At 44.1% G+C, this 19,375-nt stretch overlaps 1 protein-coding gene and 1 long non-coding RNA gene across 5 annotated transcripts in view; one reads left to right on the top strand and one right to left on the bottom strand.

Moving 5' to 3' along the window:
• Window positions 1-6,656: 6,656 nt before the first annotated feature.
• On the bottom strand, window positions 6,657-19,050 carry ENC1 (ectodermal-neural cortex 1). Of its 2 annotated transcripts, none has more exons than XM_011372713.2 (3): window positions 18,613-19,050; window positions 13,226-15,040; window positions 6,657-9,182 (listed from the first exon to the last, which is right to left on the bottom strand). In XM_011372713.2, the coding sequence occupies exon 2, from the start codon at window positions 15,025-15,027 to the stop codon at window positions 13,258-13,260; it is 1,770 nt and encodes a 589-aa protein (XP_011371015.1). In that variant the 5' UTR covers window positions 15,028-15,040; window positions 18,613-19,050; the 3' UTR covers window positions 6,657-9,182; window positions 13,226-13,257. The 2 variants fall into 2 exon arrangements, with proteins under 2 accessions (XP_011371015.1, XP_023393892.1); XM_023538124.1 differs by lacking the exon at window positions 18,613-19,050 and adding an exon at window positions 18,337-18,430.
• LOC105300482 overlaps window positions 18,571-19,375 on the top strand; it is a 5,091-nt gene continuing 4,286 nt past the window's right edge. For 2 of the 3 annotated variants that reach the window (XR_002783412.1, XR_896624.2), the window contains exon 1: window positions 18,654-18,791. This is a non-coding gene — a long non-coding RNA (uncharacterized LOC105300482). Of the gene's footprint in view, window positions 18,586-18,653; window positions 18,792-19,375 lie in introns of those variants that run through there. The other variant, XR_002783413.1, reaches the window with a different exon arrangement.

Raw genomic sequence — 19,375 nt, 5'->3', positions numbered from 1 at the left:
AACCAGCCCAGTGAAAGTAAGATGCTAAAAGCTGGGGCACTAGCTGCCTCGCCCACATGAAATCATAGGGCCGCAGAGTGAGGTGATAGGTAGGGGGCGATTTCAATCTTAGTCTTCGACTGTAACCCTCCTGGGTTAGTTTGGATTCTCCAAGAACAGACATCAATACAGGATTAGACAAACAAGAGACACATAGGGAGAAAGGCCTCTCAAGAATTCGGGGACAGGGCCTGAGAAGGCAGGGAGAGCATTCAGACGACAATGGAGACCTGAGCCTCATGAAGGAAAGGAGCAAGAATAGAAAACACATTTCCAAACACTAACGCTGCCGACTGGCAGTGGGTCTCATGTGCTGAGTCTCATCTACTCTTCTCTCTTACCTCACCTTTCCTGAAGGTTCTATCCAGTGCCGTAGATTACAGACACCAATGCTATGCCCATCAGAGACTCTCTCATGCCTTTCCATGCTCACCTGTGAACAAGGGTGTCTGTGTGTACGTCAAGCCTGGAGAGAGGAGAGATGGGCACATCTTCTCCTCTTCTGCCTCTGATTTGCCACTTTCTGCTATCCACTGAGGGCTGATGCCTGGTCCTGTTTTCCGGCAGCCCCTTCCCACCTCAAGGATGGCTCCTTTCCTCTCTGGTTCTGGGAGAGCACCTACAAGTAAGTTATTCTCAGAGATGCAAAGGGAGGAGTCATGTCCATCCCTTGGTCTCAGATAGAAAAGGATCTAATGACAGTTCACCACCCAGCCTGCGTAACTCACTGCATGTTGACTGTCAGAGCATGGGCAGTGCTGACCCAGAGACCTCAGGACTCCACGGTTCTCTGCCCTTGGACATGGTTTTTGGAGGGTATTCAAAGGTTATACAGATAATCACCGCCCTACACCTGTCCTCTTGACAGCCATCTCTCAGGTTTGCTGGAAGCAAAGGGCAACCAGCAGAGCAACTACTCCCACCCTCACTGTACCTCTGAACCCCTCACTTCTCCACCCTTAGGAATCCCAAAGTCAAAAGGTACCTCTTCGCAGGAAGTTTGAGCAGCCCTGCTGTAGCACAGACCTGCAAGGCCAACCAGCTGTCACCTAAGAGAAACTGCTCTCCTTCTCCCCAGCTATCTTTAATCAGCTCTAAGAAAATGTTTTGAAAGACCCATTGTTCTTCCCAAATGGTTTAGTTTATCTCTTTGAACATTTTTACTTTCCACCTATTATCCTTTTCCTGATTGTTTTTTAAAAAATTTTTTTCTAGCAAATAAATTGAAGAAATAAATTACTCATCACATACGGGTATTTTATATACCTATACTGCCATTTATGAAGTTAGTTTTCTGCTTTAGAGCAATACTTGAAAGAGAACATAGAATATACTAAATTTTGAACACTAAGTACTGTAGAGGAAAAAGATTTGCAGAAATAAAAATCTCTGAATCAGCATTTACACTGTGAGTACAGATATTCATGTGTAGATATTTGCCAAAATGCAGACTGTCATTAAGTCATGAGCGATGCAGTTCTGACAGTGTGAGTAGTTAAGTTGGTAGCTTGGAATGTGGGACATGTATCCTCCTAGCGGCTATGTCATAATTGGTGGTTGGTGTTCCCATTTAGCCATCGTGACTCCATTGCCTGAGCCTCCACTGGCACTGGCCTGATTCCAGGTCCTGGGACCACGAGTGCAGGAATCGGAGGAAGAGACTTCTCTATTTCTAGCACATGGAGTCCACCCATAGTAACATTTTAAATTATATATATACATATACTGTATGCTTGACTGGATGAAACAATCTTTTGATGTCCCCCAAAGACTCTTGTTTCTAATGTAATTTGGGGGGGACATTTAATAGGCATTTTTTAGAGCAGTTTTAGGTCACAGAGAAATTGAAAGCAAAGTACAGAGTTTTCCACTAACACACACACACACACACACACACACACACACACACACACAGGGAGGCACACAACCTCCTGTCTGCCACCATGGTGCCTTTGTTACATCTGTTAGGAGCCTACATTGACATATCATTATCACCCAAAGTCTATAGTTTACATTAGGGTTCATTCTTGTATATTCCATTCGTCTTGACAAATGTATGAAATATATCCCTCATTGTAGTATCATGCAGAGTAGTTTCATGGCCCTAAAAATCTGTGCTCTATGTATTCATCCCTCCCTCTTCCTTAACCATAATATTTTAAAGTAAAATTTTGCCTTTCTCATTCTTCTCCCACCTGCTACTACCACACCCACAGGCCTCCTACTCCCTGGTGCTCCCCTGGGTATGCCTTAGTGTCTGAGTCTCACTTAGGCAAGTGCCCCTAGGGTTTCCTAATGCATCTTGTCAGCACTCCCTACCTACCCTTCAGAGTGGCCTGATTATATGAATGTGTGAATGACTAGCAGCCCCCAAAATGGGACTTAGTATTTCCATTTTGAAAAAGGGTGCTGTCTGACCCCCTTCATCTTTTGAACAGGTGCACTCTCAGGAAGTGCCAGAAAGGGATGTGAAGTCAGCCACATCTCCCTGAGAGTATCTTCTGCTTTTTCCTCTTTCTCCTGTCCTTCCCTTCGGAGTATACAAATAATTGCAAAATTCCAAGATTTGTTCTCTTAGAATGATTCTCCTGGCAGCAATGCCTTGGCCAGAACGTATGTGGGTGGCTGAATGGGACAAGGGTGTTTGCAATTTAGAGTTCTCCTATATGTTAGAACCTCAGACATAGAGACATTTTAGTTCTCACTTCACAGGTTCCCAGTTATAAGTGTACCAACGGGCTGATTTCATCTTCTTTGTGGTTACAATGTTAGCATATCTTGTGGGGGGGAAAATATCCTAGTGGCATTTCTAAGATATCTGATATACACTCCCAGCACCATCTAAGAAGTGGGTGTAAAATAACTTTTCATAACAAAACAAACCATCTGATAACACGAGAAGGATTAGTGAGAGACTTTGCTGAAATTCCAACTGCCTTTCCTCTAATGCAGTCCCCCATCTTTGCACAGATAAAGATTATAGTTGCCAAGGAAACAAGATGAGAGAGAGAGAGAGATTGAGAAACTGTCTCATTTGGTTTTCCCCAGACTCACAAAGCAAGCTGGGCTACAAACAGAGCTGGATGAGATTATGGTACGTTTATAATTTACTTAGTCGAATTGCTTTTAATTCATAGTCATGCTCCAATATACATGTTTTTTTCTCTGAAAGTTAGGTCTTGCACATAGTTGTCCAATGTCTGACAAATAACAGAGCTTTAACATTCATTGTCTATGATTAAACTCGAATGCAGGACAGATGGCTTGTCTGAGTATGTGTCAGACAGGCAAAGTACTTAAGATTTGTGACAGGCAAGACCAGGAATTAACTGCTAAGTTTTTGCATTTATTCATAAATTCAAGTGCACCGTGAATTCGGCTGTAAAACTTATTTAAGTGTTCTCACTTTATTAAAAATATTCCCAAACAAAGCAACTGCTCTCCTTTCGACAAACCAGATGACCTAATCTCAACCCCATTAACTCGAAATCCATTTTTCTCATATTATATATATTGTGTACATTTCATTTATACTGACATTCAAAACGAAAACATCCTTCTGAAAACTCAGCTTACCCAGGACCCACAATGTTGGTACCCACTTCATTCTTAAGAAACTTTTTATGAAAGATATTTAATCATTTTATTCAAGAAACATTTGTGGAAATAAAGACCAGCTAAATGAGAACAGGCTAGGGCTATTTATTCAGACCTTGCTATAGCAAGAGACTCAGTCACTGTCACTTGTGTTTTGGTAGAGACTTAAAGGCAGTCAGAGGAATGGAGAAGCTTTGTAGTGGAAGAGAGAGAAAGCTCCAGGTGCTCCCTGATTGTAGGCTGGTGGTGGGGGAAGTTAACTAGAAGTGGGGCTCCTGCATGATGGCTAGGGGTGCATATTTGACTTTCTCTAGTTGGTCTCGGTTGGAAGCAGGGACAAAAATTAGGGAAGGTATTAGTTATCAATCAAATTCTGGCCATTTTGTGCCAATTGTTTCAGAGGTTATTGTTTGGCTTGCTGGACCAGCTGCTAGAGATAGTGGTCTGACTTCCTGCAAGTCTGACTTGTAGATTGCTGGCAGGTTTCCTGGGTCGGTTACTGTAGAGAACGGGTTGGTTTCTTAGGCCAACTGCTTCAAGTTGTGGGTCTGAGTTCTATTTTTATTATGGTCTGGACATTGTCTGTATATTCAATCTCTCAGTCAACAGTCATTATACAAACGAAAAAAATACAGAAAGCATAAGTGTACAGCTCAACGAATTAACAAATATAACAACTCTCCACAATCTTTTCTTCAGAAACCTGTGGTCAAGGAATATTTTGAGTTGCTGAGTAGACTTTTTCCTCAAGTTCAGGGGTGGGACTCACCTGCTACAGGCCATCTCAGACCTTCCCACGTAGTCAGTCTTCCCAGACACGATGGACAGGCAACCCAGGGTTTCCCACAGTCAGCCTTACCCCGTGAAACACCTTCTTCCACATTCCTGGACTGAGAGGAGCAGGTCATAGAGTGCACCTGGAAATCCAGGCTCCACCACTCCCTTGGGCGAGTTGAATAATCGCTCAAAATCTTCATCTACAAAATGGGGGTAATAATTGTGCCTGCTCTCCTAGGGTTGCTGTGAGGATGAAATAAGGTGATGGGCATGCAAACCTTTGCTTTAACACAATCCCTCCCAGTGGTGTCTAAAAATGACAGCTGAAAATTTTTGAGAACCTACTATGTGCCAGGCACTGAGCTCGATGCTTCTGCTTAAATTTACATATTATTAAATCTTCCTATTAGATAGAGAATATTAATCATCCTTATTTTATAGATAGAGGGGCAGAGGCTCAGAGATGTTAAGAAACCTCTCTCTCTCTCTGCTCTACATTTGTTGTAAGGGTTAAATAAGATGACTATGAAGCATGTCCTTAGTGCAGTCCCCAGCACATTGTAATCACTCAGCAGGGCTGTGGTTGCAAATGACCCTTTGATTATTCACTGTAACAGATCCTGTGCAGCAGTTGCCCATCCAACGTCCATTCTCCCTTTCTTGCTTAGCAACAAAATCACATTTTTGGGCAGCTCTGATAAAAGCACTCCTCTCCTTAGCCTCTCTTTGGAAGTCCATGTGACCTAGTTCTGGTTAACAAGAGAGAACTGTCTCTCAGGTGGGGCTTTTGGGAAAACTATTACTATCTCAAAAAAAAGAGCTTCATCTGGCACACACCTTTTCTCTTTAGTCTGTCCTATCTTTGCTGCCTGGAAAGCACAAGTAATGCCATGAGGTACCACCGTCTTCCCACAAACATAAAGACCAAAAGCCCATGTCCAGGATGGCAAAGCGGAAAGAAGGGCCCGGACCCCCAATGGCCCTGTGGGGGTCCTGTCCCACCCCTGGACTGCCAGCCTCCAAATGGTTTTTACCAGTGTGATTCCTACTACATGCAGGCGAAGGCAATCCAAACTAACGCAGCCGTTGTTCGGGTGATCTGAAATGTCTGAACGCAATAAAATTTCCAAATGAATGGAAATTAAGAATTTGAAGTATCTTCTTTACTCCAATCTGTCTACATGCCCCAACTGAGATGATAAAAATAATTCTAGAGCATGAAAGGTCGGTTCCCAATCGACCCTGTATGAACCATTCTCAACCCTTCTTAGGAATAACATCCAAGTCCCATGTGTCGGATTCTCAACTGCTAACTAACTTCTCTCTTCTTCCTTGTCACGTGGTGTCATACATGGTGTCACCAACAGGGTTTCCGTGGGTCACCAGCATCGTGTGCTTGGGACCCAACAACTCGGATGCTTGTTCCCAAGTCTTGGCTGTAGACCAGCCTCACATAGCGCAGAGCTGAGTGATTCTTCTATAAAACCTGAGGCATCTGCCCTGGCATCTTGGTCAAAGTCCAAAGGCCGTAACTGCCCTCTGCCTACTCACGAGCTCTCCCAGACGTCCAATTAGCTAGTATTTATTTTCTATCCAAAAAAGATTATGTCCAATGTTACTCTGCACATTAAAACAGCAAGGGGTACAACCCAAGTTATAAAGGAGCATCTCATGTGACACTAAGTGACCATGAGGTAGGGGCAAGGGGCTTCATCTGGCTTTAAGCTGAGCCAGCTGAGCCAGCAGCTTTCAACTTGGAAGAAGCTAAAGTGTGCCAGAGGGGTTAAATTTGTGGTTTTCTGGGCTGTTACAGGGAAATAATATGCACATATTTCCACTTACTTAAATGATTTCTAAGGCGATGTCAGATGAAAAAAGGATTGAACTCTAGTCCCTTCTCTCACAGCTTTCCTATCAAAATATAACCCACATGAGGAATACAAAAACTAAATTCTTCCTAAAGTATGCTGTCTTAATGTTGCACATACATGACTTTTTATATTCTAAGCTATGAATAACCCGCAGCTGAAGTATTTTCCTTTGCTTAAAGAAATATCCCAAAAAGTTAACACTTTTAATTATTAATGTGCAAAATTGCTTTAATAAAGGTACATAACTCCATGGTGAAATAAAGGACATTCAGAAAATATTTGAAATGATCCTCCTTTTCATCGAAGTAGAACAGACACAAGTTTTCAACAGCTAAAATTATGTTGTATTCAAATAAAGACCCACACACACAATGAAGAGAAAATCTCTAATAATTTATTTGACCTTCAGTTTCACATTGTGAAAAAAAAAAAAGTTTTACAAAACCTCAAAAATGTAGTAGTAGGAAACAAGCACATATGAACATGAACACTTCTTCAGCTTACACAGTTTTGTACGTGAACCACATATTCAATAGCTAAGAGAGGGATATTATTCAGCTCTAATCACTCTTATTCAGACAGGTGTCAAGCCCAGAGAAAAGGGGGCTACACAATTATACCAGAAGTGGAAGGCTGCCCTTTGTTATCTGTTTCCACAGCAACCAGTCCACAGAATAAGAAGAACCTTCTCTGTCTTATGCCAAGGTTTTTGTGTGCACTGTGCTGTGAATTGTATTTGCTTCAAAGTGTGGGACGTTTCACAGGGTGAGAATGGTCAAGTAGTGAGTCCAAATGCCTACATCAATTCAAAGAGCGGGAGTCCAGAAAGTTCCCTGCAGGCTGGGGGCCCACTCTGACCACGGCTCCCTCTGGCTCACACACAGTAATTAATAGAGGATTCAAGGACAGACCGTAACTCTGAAACAGCTGCAGAAAATTCATCCTGCTTTCAGAAGCCATGCAGTGACACATCTCGGCCGATTTGCATCATAAACTACAGAGCTGAAACTGCTACACTATAATGACACCCAACTATGCTGCCAGGGTACAATTTGCATTGCTTAGAACACATCTATGAGCAAAAGACTGCTAGAAAGTACTGTGATTCTTTTATTCCAACGGCTCAACTAATTCATGGCACGGACATGTACAATTAGTCTAAAGTTTTCAGGTGGAAAGTAATGTTAAGGATTTATCTGTCATTAGACAATGCAAGCACATTCACAATGCAAAAGTTGTTACCAGTCTTAAACCTTATTTTCTAAAGTAATGTGAGAAACATCAATGAAAGCAGTGTGAGAGTTGCAAACTCTGTTCTTCCTCAGACATCTCTGAGAAAGCACCTATTTGAGTCTAGCACTAACACCTATCACAGCACATGTTTAGTAAACAAGCACGCAAACTAGCAAAGAAAGTATTCACAATCGATTCCCCACTATCCCGGGAAACCTCAACATGGGCCACTGCTTACGATTCTTTGGTGTTTTGTGGCCAAATGTGTCACTTTTATGCACCAAAGAGTTCTTTTGGAGACTTACCTAAGAGCGAGCACTAAAGAATACATTGTACTAATGCTAATATTGTTTTGGAGAACTTGTTGCACTTGCTAAATTGTACAGCAAGAACAGAGAACAATGAATCTGAATGAATTTACTGTGATAATTCAGTTTTCTTTCCTATTAACTGTAGTTATGGCAAAGCATTCTCACAGGGTAATAAATAGATAAATAAATAAACTTTGGACTATGCCTTTACCTGTGCCCTATATACAGAAGTATTCCACAGAATTTTCCAGGATTTCAGGATACTACACAAAGAAAAAAAATGGCAAAGCTATTTGGTCCTTTCTAAATTCAGTAGCTGAGACTGAAGGAGGTGAATAAGATAGGAAGGAGAGAGGCGGAAAGAAGCCTTCCCTCACCCCATGAGCCACCAGCATGCCCAGAGCCCACGAAACCTCATTAAAAGTCGGTGAGTCCAAGAAAAGTGATCTCCATGCTTTCTCTACCTCTAAGATGTACTTTAAGTTTCTGTTTTGTAATCAGTCCCTGTCTTGACATTTACAAAATCCCTCCCCTTCCCAACCCACCCTCCAGTTATATTCCAAATCGTAACTCCTAAGTTTCCGTTTATGTGCAGCAAAGCACATCACAACAGCCACAAAATTGTGCAAAACGTACAACCACTCACACACGTCCATACATGTGAAGACAACTGTAAGCATTGTTTCAGCATGCAGGTATCAAACAATAAATAGCTAAATCTCTAACAAATTCCTTAACAGCCAAGGGAAAGTTTAAAGTCTTATAAATAGAAATAGAAAAGAACATCTACCAAACAGCTCCCAACAATGTCCCCATTGTTCAGAAACCTTCCTGGGGAGCACAATCCCTCAGAGATTAGCGAAGAGTCCAGTGGTCCTCACTCTGTAGCCAGCACCGCCAGTTTCCCTCCTGGCCCCACAGTTGGGCTTTCAATCTCCAACAACAGCTGGTGTGGAGGCTTCAAGCTTGCTCCTCGGAGAGAGGTGACAACCATTTCAAATTTTACACATAAATGGTGGAGCCCATGGAAATCAAATGCTGACTATGGTACAGCAAGGGAAAAGGCCCGGCTTTTCTCTCCCTTTGAAGGGCTGATTAACGCTGACATTAATCCACAATTACAAGACAAGGACGAGATCACAGGTCCATTCACTCATATTTAAACCATGTGCTGCTTGCACTGAAAATCCCACCCCTCCCCCACCCCTTCCTTCATGTCCAGTTAGAGCATTTACAAGGTGCAGCCGATTGTACAATCTGAGTCTCAGAACGACTTCTCTTCCTTTTTCTTTTTTTCTCTTCATTAACTTCTCCAAGGTAGAAACTGGATCTTTGTCTCATCAAAGGAAGTGAGCTGAAACAGAGGAAAAAGATTGTTAGTAGCCTCACGATCTTTAAAAAAAAAAAAAAAAAAAAAATCGACTCAAGACAGAGCTGGTCGATACTGCTTCTAAAGGTCTGAGCCACGTATTCGGTGGAAACTGTGCAAAGGTATGTGACGCACGTGCCTTAAATGCACATACACGTGATCACGCATGCATATGGCTGGCCCGACAGAAACAACGCTGTCCAAAGAAGGCTCTTCACTTCTTTCCTAAACACATACATGTTCAAAATCAAACCTATACGTCTAGGTGCTGTTATCAGTTGCCATCTTCCGCTTCCAACATTTGTAAATCCTCTCTGTGGTTAAACAGCCACTGTGAAGTGATTACCAGAGGGTCAAGAAAGATTCCTGTGAAAACCCTCTTTGGCCCATTTATCCTGAAGGATTCCAAATTCAATGTATTCACCATACAGAGGGCAGCCATATTAATCCTCTTATTTAAATGCATCTCCGCTATTCATCATGGCAGAAATCAGTCTCGCTTCCTTTCACATGACAACATACCAGGCCTCAGCAGCCCAAGGCTGGGGTTTATTCTTGAAGTTCATCAGTCCACACTTGGGAGACACCAGCTTTGGTATGCAGTGTTATTAGCAACAGAATCTTCCAACATCAAGTGTGAATATAAATTCAACGTGCCAAAACCACGAAGCCTGCACTTTTCATGGGAGCTGGCATTTCCCCACACTACCCACCCTTCCCATTAGTTTATGTCTAATGCTATACATAGGGAAATTTTGCAGAGGGTTTTTGTCTTTCAAAAGCTCACTTCACCTGTTCACGGAGCATATTTCTAGCCTTGATAGGAATCTGCATCCCTATTGCTATAACTCTATGGACAAAGGGAATTCAGGAGGGGCTGCTTATTACTTGCATTGAATTCTTCTCGCTTTTGTGTGTTCAGAAGTCTGATTCATTTCATTAGTTGTTTCTTTTGGCAGTTTCATAACAGTGATTCAAGCTTTCAAGGCATTCCTTAGACTACAGTCTCATCCCCCTACCCCCACCTCCTTGTAACCTATATATCAACATCAGACCGAAAGAATGTATCTTGTAATAATATAAAATTTCAAGGTGTTGCATACTGGGAAAAGAAACCACCACCAAAAGAAAAGAATTCTAAAAAGGGAAGAAACAAAGCAAATCAAAATCTAAATACTGTCAGGTGGGGGCCACGCAGCACCATAAAAATGGAGACTAATCAAAAGAAATTTTCCTTTTTCTCCCTCCCACTCGCTGACAGAGCAACTCTCCCTGGTGGATGAGCTTTTAGACCAGGGGGAACTTTTTGTTAACACTGTATTAATTCAGTTAGCACCTACATGCGGAGAGCAAAGAGACGTCCCCCAAGTTTTTGCAGTTTAGGACTGATATCTACACAGCACCTCTTTTAAGCCACTCCATCCAGCTTAAGTGTTTTAACACTATCTTGCGTGTAGTAAACTTTAGCAATTTAAACCAATATTGTCCCTGTCGGAAACTGCAAGAGTGGCTTTGATCAGGCCCCTGCCTTTAAAAAGGCAAACCTAGTCCTGTCACATTTCATTGTGATGTGCTTGACTCTCTGGCTGGTAGCACCAAGGGCAGACAGGATGTTATTTCACATACAACCTAACACTTTATTTGCTCTGTTTCCATGGGACAGGAAGTGTGTGATGAGGTTCAAATATCCAGGAAAGGGTGAATTCAAGTGTTTGCCAACATACTCTGGGCTGAGAAAGGAGGCACCAAAAATGGAGTATAAAATTAACAAGCAGATAATAGTCAAAGAAATTTCATTTTCCCACCACACACAAAGCTAATTCCGCTGCAAGCTATGGTCTAAATTAGAGAGAGGAAAGAAACCTCAGAGTATTGAACACTTAATTTTACATATGCCAGGCACTGAGCTAGGTATTTTCACCATTTTCTTTTTCCTCCTCATTTATCAATTCGCCCAAGTCTGAATTGGAACAGATCTTTGGGGAAGCATAATACAAAGCACTCATTTGACAAAGGAGCAAAGTCCAGAAAGGTCTAGACTCCATAGCTCAAAACCAGAACCAGAATGCATATGTGATCTTTTTCTGCCTCAACTTGCTTACCTTGCTCCAAAGATGCCAGTCAGTCTACCAGTTACTATTTTGATGTACCATTGCCATCACTGGCAATTTTTATGGCTCTTCTACACAAATATAGTCAGTTCTGGATTAAAACCCAACTTAGTGGCTGTTAATTGATGCTTTACCCTAGGAGGTTCTTTAAACCTGCTTTAGAGGTGAGTCATGCATTCATATCACAAATGAAATAACCACTTTCAGAGCATTTGTTTATTCAGGATTACTGAGATGCCAGCAAGGCAGCAAAAACCAGTTTGGTGTGGGACGCTCTTAGCCCAGTAGCTCCCGAGAAGAGGCTTCTGACTGTTCCTGTGCCTCAGAAGGAGTCTCATTCCCAGGAAGCATTACTTTACTAAGAACTCTACTAACTGGAATGGACTGGAGGAGATAACTGAAGAAATAAAATAAATAGAAAGATTAAGTGTGAAAGTGAGGGCGATTTTCATGGTGTTCTTAAATGAGCTTGAAGACACAAGGAAAGAAAAGATGAATGAGTCCGAAACCCCTCTTCGCCTAGCCTGCAACGACCCCTAATTTCCTTTTTTCCCTTTGAAAGTTCTCTTCGAAGGTGTGAAACATACTAGGAAAAACAGAGCCAAAATTTTCGAAGTAATGAATTGGTTTTTACTGTGGTTCCTCCGGAGTTTTAAACTTCATTCTATTATTAGTAATGTAAAAAGGCCATGAATCACCAAAACAAACCAACACACTCTGTGTGCTCTGTGCTGCATTTAGACACGCTTAAGTGATTCCTGGGGCCAATGTGAAGAATGCTTAACGGCAGCAACGCGGCTATTAGCTTCACGAACACTGAACTGTGCAGGCCTATTAATTATTTGAGCCAAGAGTATTATATACTCTTAAGTACACAAGACAACCATTATGTACTCATATATATGACACAGAAACACAACTTTTGTTAGCCCTGACAATAGGGTCAGCCTGTCTCATTAACTCTGAAAGGCTGTCGTTAAGGGCAGTTTAGATGGCTCAGTATATCCACACATCAGACAAATTTATACAATGCAGGTGCAACCTTTTACAAGGACAGACTTAAATTTCCCTCTGAAGTTAATAAATGCCCCCAAAGGGGGCTATTTTTCTCTTTGGTGGCAAAAAAATTTAAATAAGCCAATTAATTTTAGAGAGAATAGGAAAAAATTTAAGCATTCCATTTTTAAAATGCTACTTCATTCCAGAAAGAGTTTGAGGAAGCTAAATTTGTATCTAAACAAGTATCTCCTGGGGTGACACCAATATGAAGCTCAAGTTTATGAAGTGGCAGTTCTACATGATGCTCAAGTGCTTACACTCTGGAGACAGACTGCCGGGGTTGACTTCTTGACCAATTCTTCCGTCTAGTAAGCTCTATGACCTTGGGCAACTTGCTTAACCTCTGTGTGCATGAGGTGTTTTCATCTGTAAAATGTTCTAGTAATAATATCTCACAAGGTTATTGTGAGGATTAAATGAAATGGTGCATATGAAACACCCAGCCCAGGACCAGACACACAGTGAGGACTCACAAAACACTAGATGGCATTATTAACATAGGTCAGGGATTCTCAACCTGGCTGTGTTTCAGAATCACCGAAGCACTTTCTAGAAATGCTGAGACCTAGGCCCCACCCAGACCAAATGGAACCAAGTCTCTGAATGGGTAGTTTTTACAAAGCTCTCTGGGTGAGTCTGAGGCTGAAAATCACTGGCTTACATGTGTTATGGTAGGGGTAGGGAGCTATAGGTACGGTCAACACAAGTGTTTTAAGTTCTGAGTACAAGTTCTTTTATTTTTATAGTTTTTGTAGTACTTCTATAGGACAGGCTATATGGACCATGTCTCACTCCCCATTGAAAACTTACACAGTTAGCTGAATTATATGCATACTTACAGCTAAACCGAGTTCTTACCTCTTGCTCACTTTCTTTAGGATGTACTGCGTTTAAGAAGGCAGATGTTTCCAGGTGCTGACAAATGCAGTAGGAATCAGCGAGTATGGGACTGTGGTTATGCTGTTCCACACATCTAATGTTGGATCGTAGCAATCCAAAGTTTTGCATCGCTGAATGCCAAAGTATCCTCCAACCACGTACAGTTTGTTTCCGGAGGCCACAGCGTGACAACTCATGCGTTTTGCTGTCACGTCTCCCACCTTGGTCCACTGGTAAGTCTCACTGTTGAATTTATAAGCAGAGCAGGCGGAGAACTCTGTATCTCCCCCCATAATAAAAATCTGGTTACCCAGCACAGCTGCTGCTGTGTAACGCCAGGGCTGGGGACAGGTGGCTGGTACTGTCCACCTGTTTTCACACTGATCGTAACACTGAACCTTGGGGAGCTTGTCATGACTGACGCTGGTACCTCCGAAAGCAAACAGCTTAAGTTTGGCACTCACTACTGCCGCATTGCTGACACCTTCTCGGAGTGGGGCCACCATGGTCCATTTGTTGGTTGTAGGGTCATAGTGTTCTACCTGCTTTAGAGAGACTGAGGGGGAGGCTGGGAGGCAGCCAGTTGCAGCCGTGTGCCCCCCGACAACATACAGGCAGTGCTTCAGTTCAGCAGAGCCATGGCCAAACCTGGCCACTAGCATAGGGGCAGCTTTGGACCACTCCTCATGCAGGGTATCATAAACCCAGACATCTTTCGAGACTCCATTTTCAGACCCCCGCCCTCCCGTAATGTATACTTTGCAGCCAATAGCACATGCACTGAACTCTTTTCTTGGGCTGGGGATGTCAGCCTTGGGAATGATTTCTTTGGCCTTCTGGTCTACCAGATACAGCTTGTCACACATGAAAGTCTGCCCTCCCAAGAGGAAGAGGGCATGGCCAGTTTTCCGAGGTCGGGCACAGAGGCTGGTTACCACGCCATCGTTCTGCAGGATTTTCAGTTTGCATCTGATCGCCTCTTCCACAATCTCCTTGCTCTTTCTCTGCTTGGTAATGAGTTCCTCCATGGCCACGTTCTCCATGAGATAAATGGCTGGCAGGAGAGCCAGCCTCACTGTCTGCAATAGCTCTGGAAGGTAGCAGTAGCGCTTCTTCAGGTCGTAGCTGATCCAGTTAATTGCAGACTCATACACGAGCCTTTCATCTTCTGTCTCCAGCTCTTCACTGGACAAGAGTTGCACTACCATGTCCTGGGGCAGCTGGAGGAAATCTTCGTTCTTCCTAATGGTTTGGAAATTGCTGAGACACATTCTCCAGGAGAGTTCGTACAGCTTGGTACACTGGTGCGCATCAGACAGCAGCAGCATGCCCAGGCAGTTGGTGGGATGCAGGTTCTTTTCCAGGAACTCTGCACACGCATCCCGGATGTCTTGGAACTCTAGCATGTCGCCAGCTTCCAGGAGCGATTCTGCGTTTTCTTCATTGATGATGACTCGGGAGGAGTATGCGTAGTCGAGAAGCAGCTCCAAGACTTCTGGGTGGATGGAGTTGTCAAAGTTGACTTCGCTGTCCTGGCTCTCTTTCAGACCACCACTGAACATGGCTTCAAAGTAGCGGCTGCATGCAGCCAGCACTGCCCGGTGACAAGGGAAGGTCCTATTTCCAGCATGGAGAAGGACATCGGTGAAGAGGCGCTGCTGGCGTAGAAGGTTCAAGTGAGTGAGGACACTGTCAGCATAGGAAGACTTGTGAAACAGATAGATGTTAATGGAGCCACTGCTGGCCCTGGATTTGCGATTCTCATGCACACTGACTGACATTTTGTTTCCACTCCTATAAACAAAACAAAACAAAACCATTGAACAGGGTGCTCCTGATATGTAGAACAGCAGAACAAAGCAACAAACCTTTTGGACAGTGAAAACAGAACACTCCACTGTTAGCTCTGCTGCCTATATACTTTTCCGAATAATGGATGGCCATTCCTGCACAGTCAGAGACAGCTACCTATAAGGAGAGGCATTCATGGTAATACTGTTGAGCTATTTGAACTATATACACTGTTAAAAAAAAAAAAAATCACTGCTTGAAAGCAGGTTCATCTTGGAAAACCTGATTGCCAACTTTCAGGATATTGAAGTCCTTGAGAACGTAAGTCAGCACAAGCCGAGAGGAGCAAGGTCTCATTCTCACAGCTTGCTGTCCTTGTCCAGCTGATTCACTGCGGGCCACTTAAAATGCCAGGCCTCCAGCTCTCGTAACGCCAGGACAGGCACCAGCTTTAATGCCCTATGCGATATAAAGCCATGTGTAAAACAAATAGCTACTAATTAATTCCATTAAGAATTCCTTTGGTAAGATCTGGTCTCCCTGCAATATACAGTAAATGGGAAATGTAACATTAAAATCACAGGCTTACGTAACTTCTATAATGATGGGACCCTTATGTAAATGTTACGCATCATTTCTAACCAGACAGCTCTACCACTAAGAAATCCTAAAAGAGGCCCAATATGAACACTACCACATATTGATCAGCAGGCTTTCATGAAAACACAGAATAGATTCTGACCTCAATCACAACCCATCTTTCTTGCTCTGGACAGCTTCCAAAATGAGGATTTGGGCCCATAAAAGAAGAATACTTTGAGTAGCATACTCATGAGTGCTGTTCTTCTGTTCTTCCTGCTTTATATCAATTCTTTGAAAACCAGTTGCAAGAACAAAGGATCCGTCCGCTCTTCTTTCAATTAAACAGTGTATCACAAGGACCATCCCTGTGTACCTGCGAATGCTGGCACCCACGTATAGAGAGTTCAAAATGCAAACATTGCTTTATCTAACTCAAAAAAAACACAACATATGCGCATGTGCGTGTATTTTGCCAGCCATTGTTAATTTAAGGCCACCCTAGAATTTATTTGCTAACCAAAGTGCTTTCCTCAGTCTCTAAATTGAAATTAGAGCAGAATCTAATGCTATCTTTGGCTTTCCGTAGTAAGTAAATTGTAGGCTAAAGATATAGAAAATCCCTCCTATGTTCAAAAATTGAATCACATGTTTTTTTTAACCCTACCCCTCTGTTACTTCAAAGGAATAAAGCCTTCAAGAACCTGCCTGTCAAAGGATTCCTAAGGAAGCTGTTTATCCCAGGAGAGTAAACTGTATGGTTACAGTATCTACTCCAAACACAGAACAAACTGTTCTGAAACCCATGGCCTGCTTGTTTCCCTCAAATGTTGAGATATTTATTTTTAATTTATATCTCAGTAATTATTAATAAATGCAAATGAGTAACCAGATTCATGGAATAGATACTAAATTGCACTTCCCTGACCAGCTGTGGCCCGTCACTGACAAGAACAAAAGCAGGTGCCTAACTTGTCTTTAACACACAGGCCACATACCATTAGGTGATGCAACTTATTTTCCTTTATTTTTGGAGTATAACTTTTCATTATGAGTCAAACATGGCTTAATGGAAGAAAATAAGCAACAAAGTCCTAGGCTCTGGTGTTGCCAAGACTTTACAAAAGCATCATTAGTCTCCATTAGTGTCCTCGATATGACAAATGGTGAGGAGCCAAGCAAGCTTCACTGTTACCTCAAGCTAAGCCTCAACAATCTAGTCCATTTTACAGGTCCAGAAAACAAATACCACCCGACGTGAATGCACCAGCTTTCTAAGGTCTGAAAACATGTATTAGCTTCACTGATGTTCTACCACTCTAGTCATTTGAATTTGTACATTCCATCTGAAGTACTTTGAGGAGGATTTTAAGCCTAAACCTCAGAAGATGGTATAAATACTTGTAAACCTAATATAGAAACTTACAAACATTCCAAATGAGTAGCTACACTTTATTTTTTTAAGCTAATGTTTCCAAAGCAACCTCAAAAGCTGCCTCCTTTCAGGCTAAAAGCAAATGCAGCTCTGACCGCTTAAGAGCTGTGCACAAGGTGTATAATAAGCACCATAAGCACACTGAGCAGGCGATCCCCAAAGCCCAGAGCACATTGCCCTAAGCATTAGATGTCAGGAGTTGCCAAACACCACACACAACCAGACCTACACTTAAGAAAACTTAAGAAGACCTTAGAGTCTAGGATTTGCATCTCTATGCATCCCTTGTTGATGCTCCTGTAGTTTCCAGATTGGTCCAGAAAGCCAGAAGGAATAACCTAGCCTGTCATCTTGGGTACCATCCAGATGGGGAAGCATGTCACAATCAAAACTCAGCAAAAATTTTATTAAATAAAAGGTAAACCTGAAGACCTAAGGGAACCAAGTTGCTTTCTGGTTTAACATTATGCAAACATCAAAATACCAGCAGAAACCATTCATACAGTCACCAAGCACAACTTCAACGTATAACAAATCATCCTTTCGGCATTTTTTAAGCCACCAGAGAAATAACATTTGTATGCCGAATAAGTGTCCAACAAATGCACACATACACTTAACCTGCATCTGCAAAGAAGACGAGAAAAAGGCTGCTATCACCGTGAACATCAAAAAGGCTTCTAGTTCACTTAACGTTCCTCACCCAGAATCTCTGCCTCCAATTCTGCCCATCCCATCACATCCCTTTAAGGTTTTGAACCTGATCTACATGCAATCAAAGAAGAAACTAGGCAGATTTTTCTGGGGCATTTGCTTTATTGGTTAACAATGAAACATTATAAAGATCTTGTCAACAAGAAAAGCATTTCACCATGCAGTCCTCTATAAGACTTGTAAACGCTCTTTAACACGTTGGCCATGCTTTTCAGGTCGACACCAAATTACATGCTGAACAAATTCAATGGTTCATCTCCACCCCGCCCACCAATTCTCGTCCTTCGAAACTAATAATGTTACACTAAAGGCCAAATACTGCACTCGCATGAGAAGAAACTAATTTTCAGAAACCGGTTCTCATTCATTCCCCACAGACATTTCGCAGCAGTGAAAGCGCCCTCACGAGCGGTGTCTGCACGTGGCCCCAGTGCTCCCCTGTGCGGGTAGGGCGCAACGTGGGGCAACGATCCCGCGGGCTCAGCCCTGGACCGCGAAGTGCGAGGCAGCGGGACATCCACTCCCAGGGAAGCGCTGCTTTCCGCGGAGAGAGGGGAGAGATCTATCATACCGTGGCCCTGCTCCCGGATGCCCCAGCAGCTCGCTCCGGCTCTGCGCCGGTGAGGGGAGGCCTCTCCGGTGATGCCCGGGGCTCCTGCTTGCTGTGAGAGCTTAGCGGCGAACACTGAGGACTCCGCCCCAAGAACAGCTCCCCACCCCCGCCTAAGTGGGAGCTCCCGGCTCCGCGGCACACGCACACCCCTCGCGAACACACTCCCTCAGGCCAAGGAGCCCCTGAAATCCGCGGCGCCCGCAACAGGTCCGGGGCAGCAAGGGACAAACTTACAGCAGTGGCGACTGGCCTCAGTGCACGACCAGCTGGGTTCTTGCCTCGGTCACCGGGAGTTCCAGTGACGAAGCGGACGTCTCAGCCCCGGGGAGCTGCGGCGACTGCCCGGGCGAAAGGGGTGCGCATGAGGCGCTAGCCGAGGAGAGGACCGCGCCCCGGGCCGGCTACCGCTGGCGGTGCGTCTCGGCCTCACGATCCCTACGTCGCCGCGCGCTCTGTGCCCGCGACCCGCGGAGCGTCTACCGGAGCGAGTCTCGGGACCGGAGAGCGAGCCTGCGGCTGCAGGCGCCGCGGAAGGAGGCGGGCTGTGCACTCGGGGGAGGGAGCGAGAACGCGCCGTGCGCGCCGGCGGCCGCCTGGCGTCTGGACTCGCTCTCCGCAGCGCCACGGCCCAGCCGCCTCCTCTCCGGCTGCCTGAGCAGTCTGCGCCCGGCGGCCGTGCGCCGGGCTATAAGTGGGGCGGCGCGGTGGGGTGGGGCGGGGAGGGAGAGGGTGCGTTTGCCGAGAGTGACACCAGCAGAGGGAGGGAGGAAGCGCCTGAAGGCGGCCCGCGGAGGAGGAGGAGAGGAGCTGGAGAAGAGCGTGTCGGGGGAGTTAATCGAGAGAGGAAGCGGGGGAGGGGGGGCTGCAGGGAGCGGAGACAGACAAAGCGGACGCGGTATCTCAGCCATTAGCGAGCAGCTGCAACCCTCGGGGACCGCGAGTAAAACAAGTTTTCCCGGGTTGGAGTGTCTGCGCCTCTCTGGCCCAGCCCGATTAA

Source organism: Pteropus vampyrus, unplaced genomic scaffold (assembly GCF_000151845.1).
Source record: "Pteropus vampyrus isolate Shadow unplaced genomic scaffold, Pvam_2.0 Scaffold213, whole genome shotgun sequence".
Classification (NCBI taxonomy): Eukaryota; Metazoa; Chordata; class Mammalia; order Chiroptera; family Pteropodidae; genus Pteropus; species Pteropus vampyrus.
This window is presented reverse-complemented; position numbering and strand designations above follow the sequence as displayed.

Coding starts and splice junctions, on each gene's coding strand:
- ENC1 (XM_011372713.2), bottom strand. CDS start 15,027: ATGTCAGTCAGTGTGCATGAGAATCGCAAATCCAGGGCCAGCAGTGGC.